Raw genomic sequence first — 23,951 nt, forward strand, 5'->3', positions numbered from 1 at the left:
CGGGCGAGCGGACGCTCGGGGCCATGGTCGTGGCCCCCTGACGGGCCGCGGCCGCCTCCATGAAGCGGAAGAGCGAGCGGCGGCCGAGCTGGGCCGCCGCGCCCCCCTGCTCGCGGCGTTGCTCGGCGTCCTCGCATGGAGTGAAGAAGAGCCGCAGCTCCACGTCGCAGGAACTGCACCGCTTGGACCAGCAGGACGACCTGTACCTGGACATCACCGGTGAGCCGGCGAGCGAGCGCGTGGCGGGGCGCCCCAGACACGCGGCACCCCGCGCGGGGGTCTTAGCCCACCCACCCAGTCTGTGGAGGCGCCTCCCGGGGCCCGACTGACGTGCCTCCACCCCCACTCCCATAAAAGCCCTGCCGACCACACCCCCTTCAGCAGCCGGGCTCCTTGGGAGCGCCCCCCTACCCCGACTTTCCATCTGCGTGTGTTGCGAGCTGTAACTTTATCCGTTTTGCACTCCTACCCCAGCGAGATGGGCCGAGGGTCACCTTTCTAAATTGCTGGCGTCAGCTCGGCGCCTCGGGCTTTTTCTAAGTTCGGGTTGATAGCACCTCCCGGGGCTGCAAGCTCGGTTGGCCCTCCCAGGAGTCTGAACCTCTGAATCACCCCAGAGGATTCCCCGAGCGCGCGGAACGCGCCGGCACGGGAGCAGCTGCCTTGTTTGCTTGGCGTTCGCCCAACCTCGGCTGCTCTGGAAGAAATGGAGTCCCGCCTCGTGCGGCGTTCCCACGTCCGCGCTCGGGTCCGCACGGCCCGCGCCCCCTCCCTGGCGTGCACGCGAGCACTCCCGGCCTCCTGGGGCTAGCTCCCCTCTCGTGCCTCTACTAGCATTGTGTCACGTTGAAGGCTTGGGAGCCGAATGCCCAGAGTTGTCACTTGAGAAATCGCAGCCAGCCAGAGGAGGTAGAAAAGCAGACCTTTCGTAGCTGTTTTATTATTAGTGCTGATGCTACAATTCTTGAAGACTAATACATCCAATTTGGTAGCTGTTGGGTTTGCCAGGATTGACACTAAAGCGTGTGAAGGCATCACATGTGATGATGTGTGTGCAAAACGCTTTGTAAACAGCATAGCGGTCTACAATTTTGAGGCAGTTTGCAGTCTGTTTTCTGTGGCGCGGAATGTGTAAGGCTTGGCATGTGGAATTTTTAAAAAACTGTTTCCCGCCCTGAGTCTTTGATAAACCAGGTGAGCTGGACAGGGCAGAATATTAATTTAGAAAGTGTTCAGACAAACATAAATTTAGTAGACATTGATTTCTAGATTGATGGACAGTTGTAAACTGAAGGTCCGTTTTAAACAAAGCTGCGAGTACAGGGGAAGGTTTCTCGGCGCTGGATGGGTGGCCTTTGGAAACCATGGCGGGAGGAGCAAGGGGTCGCCTTAAGCTCTGTCCCCGGCTGACACCTGCCCGGGTCCACCGTAGCATGTGGCACTGTTGGAGGTGAAGCCAGTTTGCTGAGGTTGAAACCAGGTCCCACCTGGCTGTACACTCCCCGGGAGATAGCCCCGCCGAGGAGGGCTAGAGGTGGGGGAAGACACCACATATTCCTTGTGCCTTTGTTATTTATTTATACCTCTCAAAGGAACTTTGCCTAATAGCATTTAATTTTAGGGCAAGTAACGCACTCTTCATTCTGAAGGTGCTCAGGAGTTTCTAGTGAAAAGCTGGTTGCAGCCACCGGCTCTTGTTCCCCAGAGGCAAGGGCAGTTCCTAGTTTCCTGTGAATCCTTCCAGAAATAGACTATGCGTGCATACACCTATATATTCTTAATCAGACACAAGCGTGATAGCATACATATTGTTTTGCAGTTTTTTCTTTACAGTATTTCTTAGCAGAACAATTATTCTGTACATGCAAACCTGCATTTGATTTTAATTACTGCTTAGGCCAAAGTAGACCAAGTTTTAAAAAATAAAGCCATAAAGTATATGTAGATTTAAAAATATATTTCTTCAAAGATTTTATTTTTTAAAAGTAATCTCTACACCCAAAATGGAGCCGGAACTCACATCCCCCAGTTCAAGAGTCTTGTGCTGTATCCTCTGAGCCAGCCAGGTGTCCCTAAGTGTGTGTGTGTGTGTGTGTGTGTGTGTGTGTGTGTGTGTGTACACACACATAGATATTTATATGTTTTAGTTGTTTAGACAGCTCCTTATTTTATTTATTGTATTTTTTAAAATGTTTATTCTTGAGGGAGAGAGAGAGAGTGTAAGCGGGGGTGGGTCAGAGAGAGAGAGAGAGAGAGAGAGACAGAGACAGAGACAGAGACAGAATCTGAAGCAGGTTCCAGGCCCTGAACTGTCAGCACAGAGCTGGACACAGGGCTTGAACTCAGGAACTGAGAGATCATGACCTGAGCTGAAGTCTGACGCTCAGCTGACTGAGCCACCCAGGCACCCTTAGACAGCTCCTTACTGATAAATATTTAAGGTTGTCTCCATCAAAAAGAAGTTTTTGACAGTAAAGTCGTTGGAGTAACTCTTATTCCTCCTTCGTGGCTGGCTTTCCTGAGCACAGTGATTGAACTTCAGAAAATATTGCCAAGCTGAATATTGAGGAAAGAGTTGGTGCATTGTATAATATCAAAACGCTGTTATTTAGATTGCAAGCCCAGATAATGAAAGGATCCTGCTTAAGTGTAAGGGCAGCAAGGGAGTCAAGTTTGCCTGGAATTTTTCCAGGTGTCTCTTAGTGACAGTCTTGGCTTCCCGGAAGAATGATACTGAATCAGTCTGTTTCAGGGTGATGGACAAGACAAAGTAAAGTAACTTTGGGTGCATGGTGCAGATTACTTTACACTGGGTTTGGAGGGAAGGCTTGAGCCTAAGTGGCAACCTGGTCCCATCCTCCCCAAGTTGTTTTTTCCTCATTGTTTCCTTAACATTTTTCAAGTTGAATGTTACCAAAAGAGATATATAAATATAGTTGGTCTCCCCAGTAATATTTTCTTTTTCTATGCACATTTAAGTTTCTACAAACTATGCCATATCAACAAGAACAGTCCTTTTTTTAATGGCTGTATGGTATTGCATTGTATGGCTGAATTGTGATTTATATAATGGTTACAATCATTTTTTGGGGAGGTTTTCAGTTTCTGCAAATGGCAGCAGTAAAATCAGTGTATATGTCTACCTACGTGTGTGACTGTATCTGCAAAATAAAGGAGAAGTGAAGAGACCAAGCCAAAATATATATAGTTTTATCTATTCATTGGTGGACTTTTTTGTGATTATGAATAATGCTGCTATGAACATTAATGTACAAGTTTTTGTGTGGACGTTTTCAGTTCCTTTGCCTATATACAGGTAGGAGTGGAGGTGCTGGGTTGCATGGTAACGCCATGTTTAACCTTTTGAGGAACTGCCAGACTTTTTCCCAGTGCTTCTGTACCACTAGCATTTCCCACCAGCATTGTACCAGTTCTTCCACATTCTAGCCAACACTTGTTATAGGATTATGAAGTTCTTTCCCAGGGGGACTGGTTTGTAAAAATTAATGCACATTATCACTTCTGCCCACTCTGCCCTTCAATACATTATTTTTTTTACTTGTGCCTTGTTATTTTTATTGTGACTTATTATCTGTTAAGTCAAATTCCCATAGATTAATGCCTATTATTGTTCTGTAGTCCTTTGTTATATGGTCACTACTTACTTACTTACTTACTTATGTATGTATGTATGTATGTATGTCTAGCCAGCCACTTGGCTACACTGGGCATTTCCTAGGAGTAGACTGATGGTTTTATTCCCACATGGACCCCGTCCACCTCTCACCATTCACTCAGTTCTTGCCATTTGCAGTGATGTGGATTTTTACATGAGCTGTATTCCTGGTGCAGTTCCATGCATCATATTAAAAAAAAAGATCAGGGGCGCCTGGGTGGCTCGGTCGGTTAAGTGTCTGACTTCGGCTCAGGTCATGATCTCAGTCCGTGAGTTCGAGCCCCGCGTCGGGCTCTGTGCTGACAGCTCAGAGCCTGGAGCCTGTTTCAGATTCTGTGTCTCCCTCTCTCTGACCCTCCCCTGTTCATGCTCTCTCTCTGTGTCAAAAATAAATAAACGTTAAAAAAAATTAAAAAAAAATCATAAAAACTGTAAATTGTATACATTAACAAAAAGATACTGAGTAAAGATCTAATCAGAATGAATTGTTATCAGTTAAGGAAGCTGGGGAAGAAGGGAAGAGAGGAGAGTTTTTGGTTGGGTTTGGAATTAGAATCTCTCAAGATGGGAAAAATACCAAATGAAAAATGTTGGACATGGGTTTTTGATTTTCCGATGAACCTAACAGTCAGAAGTCTGAATCTTTTTGATCTCTATATTCCTATCTCTTAAATAGGACCATAAATGACAGTGCACATTCTCCTTTCCTCTTTGTTAATATAGGAAAAAATATTAAAGACTATGAAACTACTGTATTATCTCTATGTTTGATAATTTATAGGATTTAATAGTATAGAATTTTGATTTACTTTATTTTTTAAACTTCTGACTAGTAAAAATAATTGGTAATAACTATTAGCTAAAAACGATTCTTGGTGGTTTGTCTTAAAATAAATTTTGTTTTTAATGTCTGCCGTGATAGTCTACCTTTTTAAGAGTCTATAACTGTAAATAATGTTATTGGAGAAGCTCTGGTCGAGGTCAGGATTGTCATTTAAAAGCACCGATTATCGTGTATCAGATACTCATCAAATTACAGATGCAGCACTGCCTTTACCCTGCTTCTTTTCTTTTTAGGATTAAAAAAATTCACACTAGACATTGGGCAGGGAAAATTTATTCATTAATTCAAGAAGTGTTGAATGCTTACTATGTAAAATAGTCTTGCATATTCATTGTTTGCAATGATAGAAGTATATATTTCTTGATTAAAAAAATAATGCTGTTACCTGGGGCACTGATTCAAGGAGGAAATAAATTCATTTTTCTTCAAGACTGATGTAGTAGATTATTGAGTTTCAGTAATTGAAGCTCATCAGAGTATGTAGTGTTCATTTTTCTTCTTATGCCTTATTTCTATACTTTGAAATTTGTGCATGAGCTAATTTTTTTTTCTTGATTTATGTGCTTGTTTAAATCTTCAGCATCTTTACTTCTGATGGTGTCATGTTAGTTATCTGCTTTAAATTTAATTCCTTAGGCAGTGGGGCACTACACACAAAAACTTAACCCAGTTTCATTGTTACTGCTTCAATGGACATAATGGTTGGGCATAGAGATGAAGGGAAAGCGGAATAACTAGGTGACAGAGGCGGTACTGATGCCAGGAGTTGCCAGTCAGTGCAAACTGTAACTTCTTTAAATGGGAGTGGATTTCCCCAATTCCTGTTGCGGAGAGCTGGAATGAAACTGCATTGTGGGTTTTTAGAATGGAAGGAAGGCACTGAGTACATAGCAATGAAGTTTCTGAGATAGTCTCTGGGGATCTCTGAATTGATAGGACAGGTGTTTTGTTATTTGAAAGAATTTCAAGAGATCATCTTGAAATACCACAACTGTCCACTTTTCCCTCAGAAGCTAAGACCGGAGATAAGTAATTTTGGCCAAATTTATGCAGTTTCTTTTTGGGAAAGCCATACTACCTGCCTTTTATTTTTTCTAGCAGATAAAGCTATTTCAGCAGTTATGTACATAAATTTGTTCAACATGTACTATTTAGTCCTGTGCTGCATGGGTTAGTAGGTGATATCATAGTAGATGTTCCATGAGGAGTATCTGTGAAGTTGAATTTAGATAATTACCTAGTGAATTTGGAAATAGGAGTAAACTACGTACACAATTCAGGTCCTCCTGTTTTTCAAATCGGCTGTCATCACAGCTCAGATTTTCTAGGTATTTCATTCATTCAACCAAATATATAATGAATACCTACTCTGCCAGGCTTTGTTTTTTTGGTTTCCTTTTGCTTCTCAAGAGCTAAAAATAGGTCACTGTGGAAGATAATCCCTGCTCTCATGGAGTTTGTTTTCTGTGTTAATTGAGAAAATAAAACTTGGAGGGTCTGAGGAATAACTAGTATAGAGAGGAACCGTATCGTGGTTGAAATTTGGGGGGAAGGAAAACTTTGTTCATAGAGTTTTTGAAGAGCTAATTGTAGTGGTTAGGCATGAGGATACCAGAGAAAGCTAGTTAGTGTCTGCCCTCACCGAGACTGAACACAGCTGGATTATTAATAACGTTTCGGAGCCTCTATTCTCTTCTGTTTGAAAATAAAAAGTGCAGTGTTGTTGGGAGGGTGAACTGAAGCAGATGCATGTGAAGTGCCTGACTTGGTGCCTCCTTGACAGCCAGGGATCCCTAAATGGTCTCTGGTATTACAAGTGTGCCAGCAGTGGGCCAGGGATACTAAGGGCATACAGACAGTCATCACGGTTGGAAGGGTTTCAAACTCAGAAGCAAACATTTCCTCCATACGTGTGCATGTACAAAAGGTTCAGTGAATCAGCACAGTGAAAATGCAGTGTGTTCCTTTCTCTGCTTCTGAGAATGATCTTCAGGGCAGAAGCGCTCCAGATGAGGCTGGCTCAGAATTTGTCAGAGCAGTGGAGATTTGGCGCTGTGATGACAAGCTTTTCTGTCTTGGGAAAAACGTTATGGTTTCTCTTTAAAGATTCCTTGTGAGAGGAAGAATAAACTAAAGCTGTTTCTTCCTTTTTGAGGCTATTGTTATGTATTTTTATTACACTGAAGAGTTTGTATATTGCATTATATTAAATTGCAGCTAAGCTCATTGGGGAATGTCTTTGTAAAGATGAAAAGGCCTCATGGGAGAGCCTCAGGTAGGTTATAGAAAATCAAATATATTAAATTCTTTACTGATAGAATATAAACTTTTCACAGTGGTTAATTTAAAGCATGACTGTGGCCTAGAGCATCGTTCTAAAAGAGTATTTCACAGATCCAAAAGATTTGATCCTGGTGGCGCATATTACAGGCAGACAGGACTTTGTTGTTGTTATTTTGAGTAAAACAAAATTGTTTTCAGTGGGCTTTTCCATGCTCAATTTGTGACATGGAGACCCGATTTATTTGGAAGGGGTGGGAGGTAGAATAAATAAGAAATTCTATCTGTACGTCTTTTAACCACACTGGGAACAAAATAATTTTAGTAGCCAGTATTTTATTTTCCTTTCTGTCCTAGCTACAGAGTATTTTTAATCTGAGTAAGCCCTTAACTCAGGTACTTCATGTTAAAAGTACTTTTACATAATTATCTGTAAGTTGAATGAAAAGCATGTATAGGCTGGTTTATCTGAACATTTCAAAAACTGTTCCTCACTTAGGACAGGCACCTTTATGAGTGAGGTAAGTAGGTGCAGGGGTTGTGGGCAAAAAGTGGAGAGATTAATATAGAGACAGAAACTGGTTCGGCAGGAGCTAACCAATCTTCAAATATTGTTTCTTTACATTATTTGTTTTTTAACTTCTGAGGTTAGTCATTTAATTTCTAGAAGTGCTGATCTACCATAATAGACAGGGATTACCTTAGAAAACATTTCCAAAACAAAATTGATTTTAATTTCCTAAATACAAGGATATTTAACTGGAATGTGTGCGTCTCATCTGGATTCTCTAGTTTATATGAAAGTTTTACGCCCTTCTCTCTCTTTCTCTTTTTTTCTTTAGCTTTTCATGGATACTGCTCCAACAAAGGTATTCAGATCATTGACTCTACTTTGCAGTGCTTTCTGATGATTTTAAAACTGTAGATTTAACCTGTTGGTTGTCATTCTTGGTTCCGTCCCTTCCTTGTTTGCTTGTCTTAAATTTAGTCTTAGGTAGCAGATTCAAGTTTTCTGTAATTGTAGAGTATCCTACGTATGTTTATGACTTAAGTCGAAATTTGTCTTTATATGAAAAGTTTTGTTGTTTCTGTGTATAGGTAATGCTGACATTAGTTTCTCTGCTATTGTATTAGATTAATTATGAATGCTATGTTTTAGATAGTGGATATTTTTGGTACTACTAAACTTTTTCTGTTTTAATTGAATCTCACATTTGTAGACTTGCTGAAAGGATGTTTAGAATGAGCTCTATAACAGCTATTCTTGATTTTTTTCTTTTGCTAGGTTACTTAGTTCTTTCTAGGCCTTTCTTTGCTTAATGGACAGGCTTATATCTTATTTACTGTTTTTGGCAAGAGGGAAATCTCATGAAAATGCCAACTTAAACTTTGGGAACAGGGAAGCTAAAGTATTCTGATTCCATTTCATTTTCAAGTTCCTCACATAAGGCCAGTTATCAAAAGAACAAATCCAAATGGCCCCATATGCATGTATTTCCAATTAAAAAAATTTCTGCCTTTATTTTCTTGGTCTTTTATTCAGCTCCTTTAATTCTTAGTGTTATTTACATTCTAGAGAGCAGTTCTCTTAGAGTGCTTTATTCACCAGTCAGTTCAAAGATTTGGTCCTATTGTCTTTTGAGTCTGAAAAGCTGAGGAAGCCAGGCTGGGCAAATTCATTCTAAGTGTGCAATATTACATACTGACTTCATTTCTCAGGTAGTTCACTTTTATACTATTAAAATTTGGTCAGCAGTGTACTGTTTTCACAGAAGAAAAACATCTTGTTCCCACTGTTGATGGTGTTTATTGTTCCTTCAAGTTCTAATTTGAAAGTAAAATTACTTTCTTGGCACTGCAGTTTATGACATTGATCTTTTTATACCCAATCCATAATGCTATAATATCATTACAGACTCTGGATTCTGCAAAACCCTCCATTTTAGGACCATCTCAGCTGAATCATTCTCTGCATTTTGCTCATTTATACTCATTTGTATGAATCGTGCTGTGGAATTAATTAGTGTATCCATTTAATAAGTATTTATTGAGCAACTACCTTGAACAAGGGATTGAGCCAAGTACTATTGGGGAAGGGAGGAGGAGATGTGAAGATTTATAGCAACATCCCTGAAAGACTGAGAAGGCATAGACTATTACGTCACCATCGCAGTGAAGACAGGTAATGAGGGAATCCGTCATTATGTGGTTTTGTTCTCTTCATTTACACAGTGTCAGTTTAAAAGAATTTTGTGATGGAAATGTCACTTCATAATTCCTACACAAAGTAAATTATATTTTCCAGTGTGGTGAAAACGATCTGTCTTACGGTATCTTTCTCGTGGGGGTGTAGGGGCATGGGTGTGGGTGTAGGTGTGTGTTTCAAACTTTAACAGTGACAAGTGGAAAAAGCTTAATTTTGGTACATAGTCATATACATATATGAATGCACTATATACATGAATACTGACATATAAATGGATATAGTTAATAACATACTGAAAACCCTATTTCTACTAAAACACAGTCAAAGCAAAAGTTCTACATTCCAGTTAATTCTGTATCTCTAATTTGAATCTCAAGAGCACCCCAGATGATATAGTTTAGAATGAGATGTCTTGTTTATTTTTAAGAATACCTTATTTATTGGTAAGAAGTAATTACAGAACATCTTTTTTTTTTTTTAATTATTTTACTGTTTATTTATTTATTTATTTATTTATTTTTTTCAATGTTTATTCATTTTTGGGACAGAGAGAGACAGAGCATGAACGGGCGAGGGGCAGAGAGAGAGGGAGACACAGAATCGGAAACAGGCTCCAGGCTCTGAGCCATCAGCCAAGAGCCCGACGCGGGGCTCGAACTCACGGACTGTGAGATCGTGACCTGGTTGAAGTCGGACGCTTAACCGACTGCGCCACCCAGGCACCCCTACTGTTTATTTATTTTTGAGAGGAGAGACAGAGCACAAGCAGGGGAGGGGCAGAGAGAGAGGGACACACAGAATCTGAAGCAGGCTCCAGGCTCTGAGCTGTCAGCACAGAGCCTGATGTGGGGCACGAACCCACAAACTGTGAGATCATGACCTGAGCTGAAGTCAGCTGCTTAACCAACTGACCCACCCAGGTGCCCCATTACAGAACATCTTTTAAGGGGAGTATTGCTTCTTGAATTGAAGGCACTAAAGACGAAGATTGCCAAATATTTTAGGAACTAGATTTGGTGTGTGTGACTTGTACTGAAAAGCATTCTGATTTTCACAGTCTTTTATAGGTGCTGAGGAAGAATTGCTTTGACATGAATGTATAACAGAATTAACATTATGGTTTTACATTTTGGGGAGCTGTTCTCAGTCTGCTCTTGGAATTTTTATTGTAGTCCTGTCATCAAATAGCTTGTTGGAAGCACCTTGTACATGAAACTGAATCCTCTTAATATTCATTTATTTCCTTTTTGACAATAAACTGTCAAAAAAGCTTAGAATTTAGCTAGCAAACACAATTGAGGTTGGGATTTTAACTTCACTGTTAATACATTCTAATTTTAAACTATTGTGACTGAAAGGGCTTGAAGCACAGATTCACATAGGGTATGTTTGAGTGCATTTTACAGTTTCATCCTTGCACTGGCTGCTGCAAGAACTGCAGCAGAGATTTCACACTTGACCCAGATCTCTGCCAAGTGACAGGAGCCCACAGAACTGGGTGATATATCTCTATCTCTATATCTCTGTCTCTATCTTTATTCAGTAATAGAGGGGCTTATCAGTGAATGTCATGGACACTCAAAGATGGATGCCTCTGAATGGGAAGAGGCTTGAGCTGTGTTTTACAGCTTTTTTTTTTTTTTTAAGTTTATTTGTTTTGAGAGAGAAAGCATGAGTGGGGGAGGAGCAGAGAGAGAGTGAGAGAGAGAAACCCAATCAGGCTCTGCACCGTCAGTGCAGAACCCCATGTTGGGCTCGAATTCACAAACTGTGATGTCATGACCTGAGCGGAAGTTGGATATTTAACCAACTGAGCCACCAGGTGCCCCTTGAGCTGTGTTTTAAAAGATTCTCTTCTTTTCCCCTCTAGAGCCAGCAGGAACTGTTCTTTTTTTTTTTTTTTAAAAGAACAGTTCTTGATTGCAGTAACACAAGTCTGCTTTCTCCTTCCTGCTGATAGCACCATTGGCCCTACTGTGGTGGCAGTTGTCGGGGTGGTTTGGGGAGGGTGTGATTGCTGGGACTGGGGAGAGACTCTACCCCAGTGTGGAGGAACTATCCTCTCTATCCCCAGACCTGTCAGTGCTCTTACATTTTTCCAGTAACAAACATCAAGACATGGTAGTTAACCTAAGTTAAATAACAACTGTGCTCCAAAAGGAAAAAAATACTTTTAATACTTTAATCGGTCTTAGGAGAGCAGGAAAAGGAACATAACCTTAAAGCATCCTTTATCTATTAGGACCTATTCAGATTATTTTGATCAAATAAATTTTTAGAGGTTAAATGTGTGGATTCAGAAGACAACCATTTCTAGGCACAATGGTAAAGGAATTTTTTTTTTAATTTTTCTTTTCTTTTTGTAGGCTCCATGTCCATTGTGGGGCTTGAACTCATAATCTTGAGATCGAGAGTCGCATGCTCTACCAACTGAGCCAGCCAGGCACCCCTTCTTTCTTTTTTAAATTGAAGTATAGTTGACTCACAATGTTATATTTGTTTCATGTGTACAACATAGTGATTCAATAATTTTATACCTTATGCTATGCTCACTATAAGTGTAGCTACCATCTGTCATACAATGCTATTACAATACCATTGACTTTATTCCCTATGCTGTGCCTTTCATCCCTGTGACTTATATGTTCTGTTACTAGAAGCCTGTGTCTCCCTCTCCCTTTCACCCATTTTGCCCATTCCCCCACCACCTCGCCTCTGGCAACTGTCAGTTTATCTGTACTTACAGGTCTGATTTTGCTTTTTGTTTCTTTATTCATTTGTTTTGTTTTTTAGATTCCACATATGAGTGAAATCATCTTTCTTTGTTTGATTGATTTCACTTAGCATAGTGTCCTCTAGGTGGTCCATTCATGTCACAAATGGCAGGGTCTCATTTCTTTTTTTATGGCTGAATAATATTCCATTGTATGTATATGTATATATCCTTACGCAAACACATAACTCCACCTCTTCCTTAACTATTTGTCTGTGGATGATGGATACTTAGGTTGCTTCTGTATCTTGGCTATTGTAAATAATACTGCAGTAAACAGAAGGATATATCTATCTTTTCAAATTAGTGTTTTCATTTTCTTTGGGTAAATACCCAGTAGTGAAATTGCTGGGTTATGTGGTAGTTCTATTTTTAATTTTTTGAGGAACCTGCATACTATTTTCCACAGTGACTACACCAATTTACATTCCTACCAACAGTGCAGGAGGAGGGAGGAGTCTTTTTTTGTAATGTGATACTTTTGGGAATTTCCAAAATAACAGTGTGGAATATTTTGAAAGCTAAGCAATGACTCCCCCCCCCCCCCCAATCAAAGCTTTGGATTAAGGGCTTTATTTTAAAAACATCAGAAAACAAATGTTATTCTGATTATAGAGATTTCTGAGCAGGATTACTGAATTTTGTTGTTTTATGCCACAAAAGCAATTTTTTTAATAATGTCAGTTTCTTGTGTACCTATTACACACCCCATTTCACATAACCTTGTTCAGTGCTATTTTGTTGTAATTGTCTTCAAAATAATTTTACTAAGTATAAATAGGCATATATAAAACTGTAGTCATTGTCTTGTTTTGGCTTTCCCAGAACAGATTGAGTCAAGGATTCCAATGCAGTACTTTCTTTGGGATATGATCCCAGAAAACTCTCCAAGGGGGGTGGGGTGGTGAGAGGGTTGGAAGTGCTCATTATTGGGCAGGTTACTTCTGTGTGAACTAGAGTTTGATCCCATTGGGGAAATCTGACAGTAGTACAGAACAAAGGAGGGTCGAAGGGGCTGGGATATTTTTTAACCAGTAACTTAGAGTGGGGGTGAGTGATAATTTTGAAGGGCTGTGAGGATGGGTCAAAATGGGCTCTGGAGGCTAGAGAAAGCCCTGTAAAGAGATGTTGGTATAGTTAGAAAGCGCTGATGGGGGCAGGGTATATAGGCTGAGCTGTTCCATTGTGCTTCCAGAGTCAGTCAGGGTATTGTTAAGTTTCTTCTGTGTGCTCTTACTGCTATTATTCTAAGTTCTTAGCTAGTTAGTGCTAAACTGTTATCCTGAGTTGTATGCATTACTACTGTCACTGCTGTGTCCTGGTGGGGTGTGGGGTATTTTCGATAGCAAATGTTGAGAAAATGTATGCACAGCACAGGGGGGTTTGTTAGAAAGAAGCAGTGGGAGAGCTGGATGTTTAAAATGTAAGCTTAGGGGTGTAAGCTTAGGGGCACATGGGTAGCTCAGTCAGTTAAGCAGTTTAAGCATCAGACTTTAGCTCGGGTCATGATCTCGTGGTTTGTGAGTTCGAGCCCAGTCAGTGCAGAGCCTGCTTGGGATTTTCTCTCTCCCCCCATCTCTCCCTGCCCCTCCACCACTTGCACACACTATCTCAAAATAAATAAGTAAACTTTTTTTAAAAATGTAAGCTTAAAGACAAGGAACTGTTTAAGGAAACTAGGTAAAGATCAATGTGCAGTTAAGGATGGTTGGAAGTTGTTGGATTTTTATGAAAGGCTTTATAAACATCCCTGTAGCTTGGACGTTTGACTAACAACTCTGTGATTAGCACTTAGAAGAATTATGGCCAGAGACAATCTTGACTTCAGTGAATGTGAAATAGTTAGAAGAGCTGAGCCATTGCCAATGTAGAATGCCAGGACTGGATCTCCATGGAGACTTTGCGGTTTCTGTGCAGTTCTGTTTCCAGGAACTCCTCATCCCCAGCTAAATGAAGTTTGTGCATGCATGTGAAGTCAACCACCTTATGTCATTTATTTATTTATTATTTCTTAAAAAAACTTTTCATTCATTTATTTAAGTAATACCTACACCTAACATCGGGCTCAAACTTATGACCCTGAGGTCAAGAGTTGCATACTTTCCCAACTGAGCCAGCCAGGCACCCCTGTGTCATTTTTTTCTAATAAGGCCAGATAACAAATGTTAGGTACTCTTGCAAATATTTTCAGATAAATATGCTAATTTAACTGCTCAAGAGTTGATAACTTGTGTGTCATATGTGTGTAGAAAATGTTACACAGATACAAAATAGGGAAATCACAGTTTACCATATATGGTGTAAGTAAATGCTGTTTTCCTACCTTTCTGGATGCTTTCCCCACATTATTAAAGCCTTACACAGTCCTTTTCTTTCTTTTCTCTTCTTTTCTTTTCTTTTCTTTTCTTTTCTTTCTTTTTTTTGGAAATAATAATTCAGTCTGTTCTTAGTGGAGGAGAAAAAATAAGTCATATTGTTAATCTTGTAAGAGGTGGAATATGACAATGCTGAAGCTGTCACATGGAGTCAAGATTCAGTAATAAAAGCCTTCACCCTGGAAGCATTAGAAATAATTTTTATTCATTTTCTTTTCTTTTTTAAAACATTTTAAAAAGTTTTTTTTAATGTTTATTAATTTTTGAGAGAGCGAGCATGGCAAGGAGCAGATAGAGAGGGAGACAGACAATCCAAAGCAGGCTCTGCACTGACAGCAGAGAACCCGATGTGGGGCTCGAACTCATCAATTGTGAGATAATGACCTGAGCCGAAGTCAGTTGCTTAACCGACTGAGCCACCCAGGCACCCCTTCATTTTCTTGAATGTCAGTGGATAGCTCATAGAACTTGTTTGAAAAAGTAGTACTGGTGATCTTTTCTGCCCTTTAATCATGTTCCATGTTATTGAGATGAATTCATTATTCTGGGTTCATGACACATTCATAATTGGTCCATGCAAGCCCTTTAATTAGGCTTTCTATGTTTTTGAAATATGACCCCCTAAATGACATGTAGTATATCCCTTCACTTGGAGTTGTTTGTATTTTTTAAAAAGTTTTTCATTTTATCTGTTTTTTTTTTTTTTTAAATAGATAATGCATGTACATAGTTCAGAATTTTAAAGATACACAAGAGGAGTGCCTGGCTGGCTCGGTTGGTGGAGCATGCGACTGTTGATCTGAGGGTTGTGAGGTCAAGCCTTACGTGGAGTGTAGAGATTACTTAAAAAGAATCTTTAAATTTTTATATTTATTTATTTTTTTGAGAGAGAGCGTGAGTGAGCACGAGCAGGGATGGCGCAGAGAGAGAGGGAGAGAGAGAGAGAATCCTAAACAGGTTCCACACTGTCAGTGCAGAACCTGATGTGGGGCTTAATCCTACTAACTTTGAGACCAGTCACTCCAAAATCACTGAATGAATACAAAACAGTAAATGGCAGAGTAAGATTCCTCTTTTCCCTTGTCACCTAGCTACTTTCTTTTCCATTTCTGAATCAATTGACATAACCTCTTCTATGTCTTTTTCCAGAGATTTTCTATGTACTTGCAAACATTTATATTATGTGTGTACAGATGTATGTATGTTTGTATCCTCTCATTCAAAAGACAGCACATTATTCTCACAGTTCTCTGTTCTTTGCTTTTTTAACTGCTGTTGGGTTGCTCAGTGAGCATGGAATGAAACAAAGGGAGCTGAATAACCCTAATGGAGGATGAGATGTGATGGTAATAATCCCTGAGTAGTCAATGTCTGCTGGGTGCTAAGGCCCATGCTAACACCTGTGTCTCTCCTCCACCTCCAAATAAAGTTTCTAAGATATAGGTGCTCTTTATTTTTAAAAAAAGGCACAGGAAGAAAATGGTCAGAGATCCTACTAACAAGGATGTTTTCTTTATCAGTTTAGACTTGGTTATACTGTAATAACAACCCCCTCCCATCACCCCCAATCTCAGCAGTTTAAAACAAAAATTAAAGCTTTTTCTGTTTCACAGCCACTGTGGGTCAGCAGGGGGTTCTGCTTATTGTAATTGCTTGGGGACCTAGGTGCATAAGCAACAATCCTCTCTAATCTTGTTGGTTCCTGTGCCAGAGGAAAAAGAGGCCTGTGGAGGGTCTTGAATCAACAATTCAATGCTCATTTCCACTCATAACTTTGTGGTCAGAATTAATCACAAGGCTCCACCCAACCACAGAGGGGCAGGAATGTGTATGTTAGGCTGGGAGCCAGAAATATTTGGTGAACAGCATTAATGATTACCACATTTAGCCTTTTAGATTATTTAGTGCATATTTATATATATGGACATCTCTAGAGAGAGAGAGATGTTTTTGCATTAACAAGACACACTATAAATACGATCATTACTTTTTCCACTTTATATATTATAGCAGAATCTTCCATTGTCATAAATATGTGTCCAAATATATATCTTTTAGTGGATGCATATTATTTTAGTGTAAGGATACATGAGGTATTTATTTCCTTGTAGTTCCTCTACTGAAGAAAATGTCCGTGAATTCATTTGAAAAACTGGGTAGAGAATTTTAGGTTATAGGTCTTCTCTAGCCAAGCCATGGATTCTTGTCATGGTCCCTAGATTGTAAATATAAGCTCTATTTAGAATAACCTCTCTTTAGCCCCCTTGTCCCCCTCATAAAGTATCTTTTTATAATTTTTATTTTTATTTTTTCCTGTCACTGTTACTTTATTAATATCAGATAAATACATACATATTAAAAAAATTTTAATTCTAGTATAGTTAACATACAGTGTTATATTAGTGTCAGGTATACAGTACAGTGATTTAATAGTTCCATATATTACTCAGTGCTGTACTTTTGGAATGTCTGACTGGCTCAGTGGGGAGAGCATGAAACTTCTGATCCTGGGGTTGTGAGTTCTAGTCCCATGTTGGGTGTGGAGCCTACTTAAAAAAAATGTTGAAAAGAAAAAAGGAAAAGGATAAGTGTGCTCTTAATCCTCTTTACCTATTTTGCCCATTACCCCCCACTCACCTTCCCTCTGGTAACTATCTATTCTCTATAGTTAGAGTCTGTGTTTTGGTTTGTCTCTTTTTTTCCTTTGGTTTCCTAAATTCCACATATGAGTGAAATATGGTATTTGTCTTTCTGACTGACTTATTTTGCTTAGCATTATACACTTTAGATCCATCCATGTTGTTCCACTGGCAAAATTTCATTCTTTTTTGTGACTGAATAATATTCCATTGTATGTATATATACCACATCTTATCTGTTCATCAGTCGGTGGATACTTGGGCTGCGTCCATCATTTGGCTATTGCAGTAAACATAGATGTGCATGTATCCCTTTGAATTCGTGTTTTCCTATTCTTTGGGTAAATACCCAGTAGTGCAATTCTGGATCATGTGGTAGTTCCATTCTTAACTTTTAGAGGAATCTCCATACTGTTTTCCCCAGTGGCTACACTAGTTTGCATTCCCACCAACAATGTATGAGGGTTCTTTTTTTCCACATCCTCACCAACACCTATTTTTTCTTGTGTTATAATTTTTATTATTTTATTCATTTATTTACTTTTTAGAGAGAGACTGTGTGCATGAGCAGGGTAGGGGAACAGAGGGGGAGAGAGAGAGAATTTTTTTTTAAGCTTATTTACTTTGAGACAGAGAGAGAGAGAGAGTGCGCGAGTGCACACATGGGCAGGGGAGGGGCAGAGAGGGGGAGCGAGAATCCCAAGCAGGCTCTATGCTGTCAGCACAGAACCCGATGCGGGGTTTGAACTCACAAAGTGCAAGATCATGATCTGAGCTGAAATCAAGAGTCAGGAGCCTAACTGATTGAGCCACCCAAGTACCCTGAGAGAGAGAGACAGAGAAAGGGAAAATCTTAAGCAGGCTCCATGATCAGCATGGAGCCTGATGCAGGGCTTGATCCCACTACCCTGGGACTATGACCTGAGCCAAAGTCAAGAGTCAGACGCTCAACTGACTGAGGCACCAGGTGCCCCTCTTGTATTGTAATTTTTATTTTTATTTATTTATTTATTTATTTATTTTTTTTTTCAACATTTATTTATTTTTGGGACAGAGAGAGACAGAGCATGAACGGGGGAGGGGCAGAGAGAGAGGGAGACACAGAATCGGAAACAGGCTCCGGGCTCCGAGCCATCAGCCCAGAGCCCGACGCGGGGCTCGAACTCGCGGACCGCGAGATCGTGACCTGGCTGAAGTCGGACGCTCAACCGACTGCGCCACCCAGGCGCCCCATGTAATTTTTAAACTTGATATCTGAATAGGTAAATATTCATATGGTTCTGAGACAAATGTAAGCTGAGTAGTCTCCTGCCAGCCCTCTCTGTCCATATTTGTCTATTTCTACCCACTCTGCCATCCCCCAGAAGTTTTAGTTTGTTAACGTTTGACTTCAGTTTTTAAAAATGCATAAAATGTAGATACTTTTAAAAATTACTATTTCAACAAACTTTTTTTTATTGGGGAATAATTTCAGATTTACAGAAAAGTTGCAAAAATAGTACAGAGAGCTCCTGTACATACCTTTCCTATTTCCCCAGTGTTATCTTTTTTTTTTAATTTTTTTTTTTCAACGTTTATTTATTTTTGGGACAGAGAGAGACAGAGCATGAACGGGGGAGGGGCAGAGAGAGAGGGAGACATAGAATCGGAAACAGGCTCCAGGCTCTGAGCCATCCGCCCAGAGCCTGACGCGGGGCTCGAACTCACGGACCGCGAGATCGTGACCTGGCTGAAGTCGGACGCTTAACCGACTACGCCACCCAGGCGCCCCTCCCCAGTGTTATCTTACTTTACTATAGTACATTTGTCAAGACTAAGAAGCCACCACTGATGTGAACTATTAACTAAACTCCAGACTTGATTTGGATTTCCCCACATAAATATCTTTTTTTTCTGTTTCAGGATATAATCCTGAGTACTTCAATGTATTTAGTAGATTCTTTTTGAACTAAAAGATAGCATATTCTACACATGGTTCTGCACCTTGCTGTTTTCAGTTGACATCATATTTCACTGATTCTAAAACACAACAGGGGTGCCTGGGTGGCTCAGGGGGTTAAGCATCTGACTCTTATTTCAGTGGTGGTGGAATCAAGCCCCATGTTGGGCTCCTGGCTGAGAGCATGCATCCTGTTTGGGATTCTCTTTTTCCCTCTCTGTCTGCCTCTCCCCAGCTCATGAGGTCATGATCTCTCTCTTTCTCAAAATAAACAAACAACAACAACAACAACAACAACAAAATAAAACACAACAGTATATATTAAGTACTTCAGAAATGGGGCACTTGGGTGGCTCAGTGGGTTAAGCATTGCTCTTGATTTTGGCTCAGGTCATGGTCTCAGAGTTCATGAGTTCGAGCCCTGCATAGGGCTCTGCGCTGGCAGCACAGAGACTGCTTAGGATTCTCTCTCTCCCCTCTCTCTCTGCCTCTACCCCACTTAAGCGCACTCTCTCTCCAAACAGATCAATAAATTAAAAAAAAAAGAAAAAGGAGACATGCTGCTGATTATAACTAAGTCACAGATCTTAAGCTGTTGCATAATTTCAGAGATATTCAAATGTGAAAAAACATACATCTTAGAATTGATGGAATGTGATATATCTTGGAGATCTTTCAACTTGATTTCATAGAGACTTCCTCATTCATATTTATATAGCTGCATAGAGTTTAACTTTATAATGCTCATAAAATCTTTAAGTAAGCCCTTATCCCATACTTTTTAGGATTGCTTTCAGGCTTCAGCTATAAAAAATAATGCTGTTTTGAATAACCTGTTACATATATCCTATGTGCAGAAGTATATAGGAATAACTTTTCAAAAGTGAATTGCTGAATTAGAGGTGTATATATACTTGTAATTTTGGTAGAAGTCATACCCATTTACACTCCCACCTGCAGTGGATGAGACGACTTGTTAAAATAAAAGTTCACCAACAGAGTAGGTTACCAGACTTTTGGATTTTTGCCAGTCTGACAGGTGGAAAATTATAGTCTCAGTGTAGTTTTCCTGTATGAGCACAGGTTGAGTTTCCAAAAACTGGCTATAAATTATCTTCACCCGCTTTTTTATTGGGCTATTTGCTCTTTCAAATATGCATTGCTGTTTCAATTTTATTGCATTAGGCTCTTTAAACATTAGGGAAGTTATTATGTGTTATGATTTACAAATGTGTTTTCTTTTTGTCATTTCCTTTTTAATTTTCTTACAGTTGTGGTGGTGATGTAGGTGAACCTGATAATATTTTCTCTTAAGGCTTCTGGACTTCTGGATTTTAAGTCCTAGTTGGCCTCAACAAAGTTATTAAGAAATTCATACATGTTTCCTTCCAAATCCTGTCTTGGCCTTTATGCTGTTGATCTCATGCATTTTACTTAATATGTATATTATACATTTAAGCCCTAACATGAGACTTGATTCCCCAAACCATGAGATCATGACATGACCTGAGCTGAAATCAAGAGTCCACTGAGCCACCCAAGTGCCCCTTATGCATGCATTATATCATAGAAACTCCATAGTATACTATTACTTTTGTTAAAACAATCATCTTTTAAGAACTCCTGGGTGGCTCACTCAGTTGGTTAAACACCTGATTCTTGATTTTGGCTCAGGTCATGATTTCAACGTTTATTTATTTTTCAGACAGAGAGAGACAGAGCATGAATGGGGGAGGGTCAGAGAGAGGGAGACACAGTCTGAAACAGGCTCCAGGCTCTGAGCTGTCAGCACAGAGTCCAACGCGGGGCTCGAACTCACGGACCGCGAGATCATGACCTGAGCCGAAGTCGGCCGCCCGACCGACTGAGCCACCCAGGTGCCCCATCAGGTCATGATTTCGTGGTTGGGGCTGGGGTGGGGTGGGGTGGGGTGGGAGTCAAGCCCCAGGTAGGGCTCTGCACTGACAGTGGGGAACCTGCTTGGGATTCTCTCTGTGCCTTCTCTATGCATGCTCTGTTAAAATAAACATTAAAAAAAAATCATCTTTTAAAGAGATTTAAGTAAGAAAAATATCACATATTTACCTATGTAGTTATTTGTAGCACCCTTCATTCTTTGTGCAGATACGGACAACTGGTGTCATTTTCATTCTGCCTGAAGGATGTTTTTTAACATTTTTTTATAGTGCAGGTCTGTTAGTGATGAACTCTTTCATCTTTGAATATCTAAAAATGTTTCTGTTATGTCTTTTTTTTTTTTAACGTTTATTCATTTTTGACAGAGACAGAGCACAAGTGGGATGCAGCAGAGAGGGAGACACATAATCTGAAGCAAGCTGCAGGCTCTGAGTTGTCAGCACAGAGCCCTATACGGGGCTTGAACCCATGAACTGTGAGATCATGACCTGAGCCTAAGTCCGGACGCTCAACTGACTGAGCCACCCAGGCGCCCCATGTCTTTCTTTTTGAAAGATATTTGCTTAGTGTAGAGTTCAAGGTTGGCATTTTCTTTTTAAGTACTTTAAAAATGTTGCTCTCCTGTATTCTCACGTTGGTTCCAACAGGAAATCTGATATCCTTGTCTTTGTTTCTCTATATATTAAGTACTTTTTCCTCTGGCTGCTTTCAAGATTTTCTCTTTATCACTGGTTTTGGGCCATTTGCTTACAGCATAGTTTTCTTTATGTTTCTTGTGCTTAGGATTCATTGAACTTCTTGAATCTGTGCGTTTATAGAGTTCATCAATTTAGAAAGTTTTCAGCCATTATTTTTTAAAATATTTTTTTTCTGCCTGCTCATCTTCCTTAATATATAATTAACTGTGTCTTAGACCATTCAAACTGTCCCACAGCTCACACTCTTTTCATTTGTGGGGTTTTTTTTCCTCTCACTCTGTTTCTTTTGGATAGGTTCACTAATGTGCCTTCAATTTCACTAATGTTTTCTTTTCCTATTATCTTCCATTAATCCCATCCAGTGTGTTCCTCATTTTATAGATTACAATTTTCATCTTTAGGAAAGCTTGAATTGGGTACTTTTCCCATTTCTTTTTTTTTTTTAATGTTTTATTTATTTTTGAGAGAGAGAGAGAGAGAGAGAGAGACAGTGCGAGCGGGGGAAGGGCAGAGAGACAGGGAGACACAGAATCTGAAGCAGGCTCCAGGCTCTGAGCTGACAGCACAGAGCCCCATGTGGGGCTCGAACTCACAAACTGTGAGATCATGACCTGAGCCAAAGTCCATGCTTAACCGACTAAGCCACCCAGGCACCCCTCCCCCTTTTCTTCTTAAAGTAGGCTCCACACTGGGCATGGAGCCCAACACGGGCTTGAATGCATAACCCCGAGATCAAGACCTGAGCTGAGATCAAGAGTCAGGCACTTGACCAACTGAGCCACCAAGGCATTCCAAATTGGGTGCTTATAATATCTTATGTGTCTCTCCTTTTTTTTTTTCCCTCTCTATTGAGATGTAATTTAACTACCATACAATCCACCAATTTAAAGGGTACATTTCAGGGGTGCCTGGGTGGCTCAGTTGGTTAAGCATCTGACTTCGGCTCAGGTTACGATCTCACAGTTCGTAAGTTCGAGCCCCACATTGGGCTCTGTGTTGACAGCTCAGAGCCTGGAGCCTGCTTCAGATTCTGTGTCTCCCTGTCTCTCTGCCCTTCCCCGCCTTGCACTCCGTCTCTGTTGCTCAAAAATAAATAAACGTTAAAAAAAAATTAAAAAAATAAAGTGTACATTTCAATGGTTTATTTTTAATATTTTAAATAGCATTTAAATATTAAATATTTAAAAAATAGTATTTTGGAGGTAAATAGTGTACTCATAGAGTTGTGCAACTATCACTGTAATCCAGTTTTACAACATTTTGATTATCCCTAAAAGGAACCTTGTACCAAATAGAAGTTACTCTCCATTCCCTTCCCCTTCCCCTTAGGCAATCACCAACCAACTTTTTTTGTCACTATAGATTTCCTATTTTAGATATCTCATATAAATGGGATCATACTATTAGTGATCTTTTGTGACTGGTTTCTTAGCATAATGATTATGGGTTCATTTATGTTGTGGCATGTATCCGTGCTTCATTCCTTTTTAAGGCTGAATAATACCATGTTTTGTTTATCTTTTCATCATGGACATGTGGGTTATTTGCACTTTTAGGTTATTATGAGTAATGCTGCTATGAACATATATACATAAGTTTTTATGTGGACATGCATTTTCATCTACTTAGGGAACATATGAATACAGTTATAATAACTTTTAATGTCTTTCTCTGCTTGTTCTAATTTATGTATCTGCTCTGGGACTATTTTGACTGACTGCTTATTCTTTTCATAAGGGTAGTGCTTTTCTGCTTCCTTGCATGCCTGGCAATTGTTGGATGCTGAATTTTTTTTTTTTTTAATTTTTTTTTTCAACATTTTTCTTATTTATTTTTGGGACAGAGAGAGACAGAGCATGAACGGGGGAGGGGCAGAGAGAGAGGGAGACACAGAATCGGAAACAGGCTCCAGGCTCTGAGCCATCAGCCCAGAGCCCGACGCGGGGCTCGAACTCACGGACCGCGAGATCGTGACCTGGCTGAAGTCCGACGCTTAACCGACTGCGCCACCCAGGCGCCCCTGGATGCTGAATTTTATCTTAGTGTGTGCTGGATATTTCTGTATTTGTTAAGCAGGCCTGGATCAGTGCTAAGTCAAGGGCTAATTATTCATTATTGAGGCAAGACCTTTCTGAGTACTCTTATCCACTGTGTCTTAGGAGTTTTTACATAATGGCCTGTGAAAACAAGTGCCTTCCCCAGCTTTTTGTGAGTGCCAGACACTGTTTGCTCTAATCTTTTGGGATGATTCTTTTCTGGGCCTCCAGCAGTTTCCTAACATGAACATTCTATACTTAATTCTGTTAAATACTTAGGACTGTGCAAATCTCTGGAGTTCTCTCTTTGTGCTGCTTCCTTCTCTTTGGTATTCTGTCCTATGAACTCTTGCTGCCTTGGTTTTCCTGCACTCAGCTCCATCTCCTCAACTTGAGTCACCTGGGTTCTGCCTCAGTTTACCCTCTCTGCAGGGGCAGTTACAGGGCTCACTTTTTTTGTTTCCTGTGTTTCAGACATTGTTGTCCTCCATTGCCTAATAGCCAGAATCTTGAAAACCATTATTTAGTGTAATTTGTCTGGCTTAAAAAAAACAAAACAAAACTTGTT

General features: G+C 40.1%; 1 protein-coding gene across 5 annotated transcripts in view; it reads left to right on the forward strand.

Moving 5' to 3' along the window:
* The first annotated feature begins 12 nt into the window (after positions 1–12).
* CDC14B (cell division cycle 14B) overlaps positions 13–23,951 on the forward strand; it is a 105,951-nt gene continuing 82,012 nt past the window's right edge. For 2 of the 5 annotated variants that reach the window (XM_040450214.1, XM_040450211.1), the window contains exon 1: positions 14–219. In XM_040450214.1, coding sequence (XP_040306148.1) covers positions 60–219 — 160 coding nt within the window. In that variant the 5' untranslated portion in view covers positions 14–59. Of the gene's footprint in view, positions 220–7,642; positions 7,670–23,951 lie in introns of all 5 variants that reach the window. The other 3 variants (XM_040450207.1, XM_040450209.1, XM_040450212.1) reach the window with 3 other exon arrangements.

Source organism: Herpailurus yagouaroundi, unplaced genomic scaffold (assembly GCF_014898765.1).
Source record: "Herpailurus yagouaroundi ecotype Mexico unplaced genomic scaffold, PumYag 201, whole genome shotgun sequence".
Classification (NCBI taxonomy): Eukaryota; Metazoa; Chordata; class Mammalia; order Carnivora; family Felidae; genus Herpailurus; species Herpailurus yagouaroundi.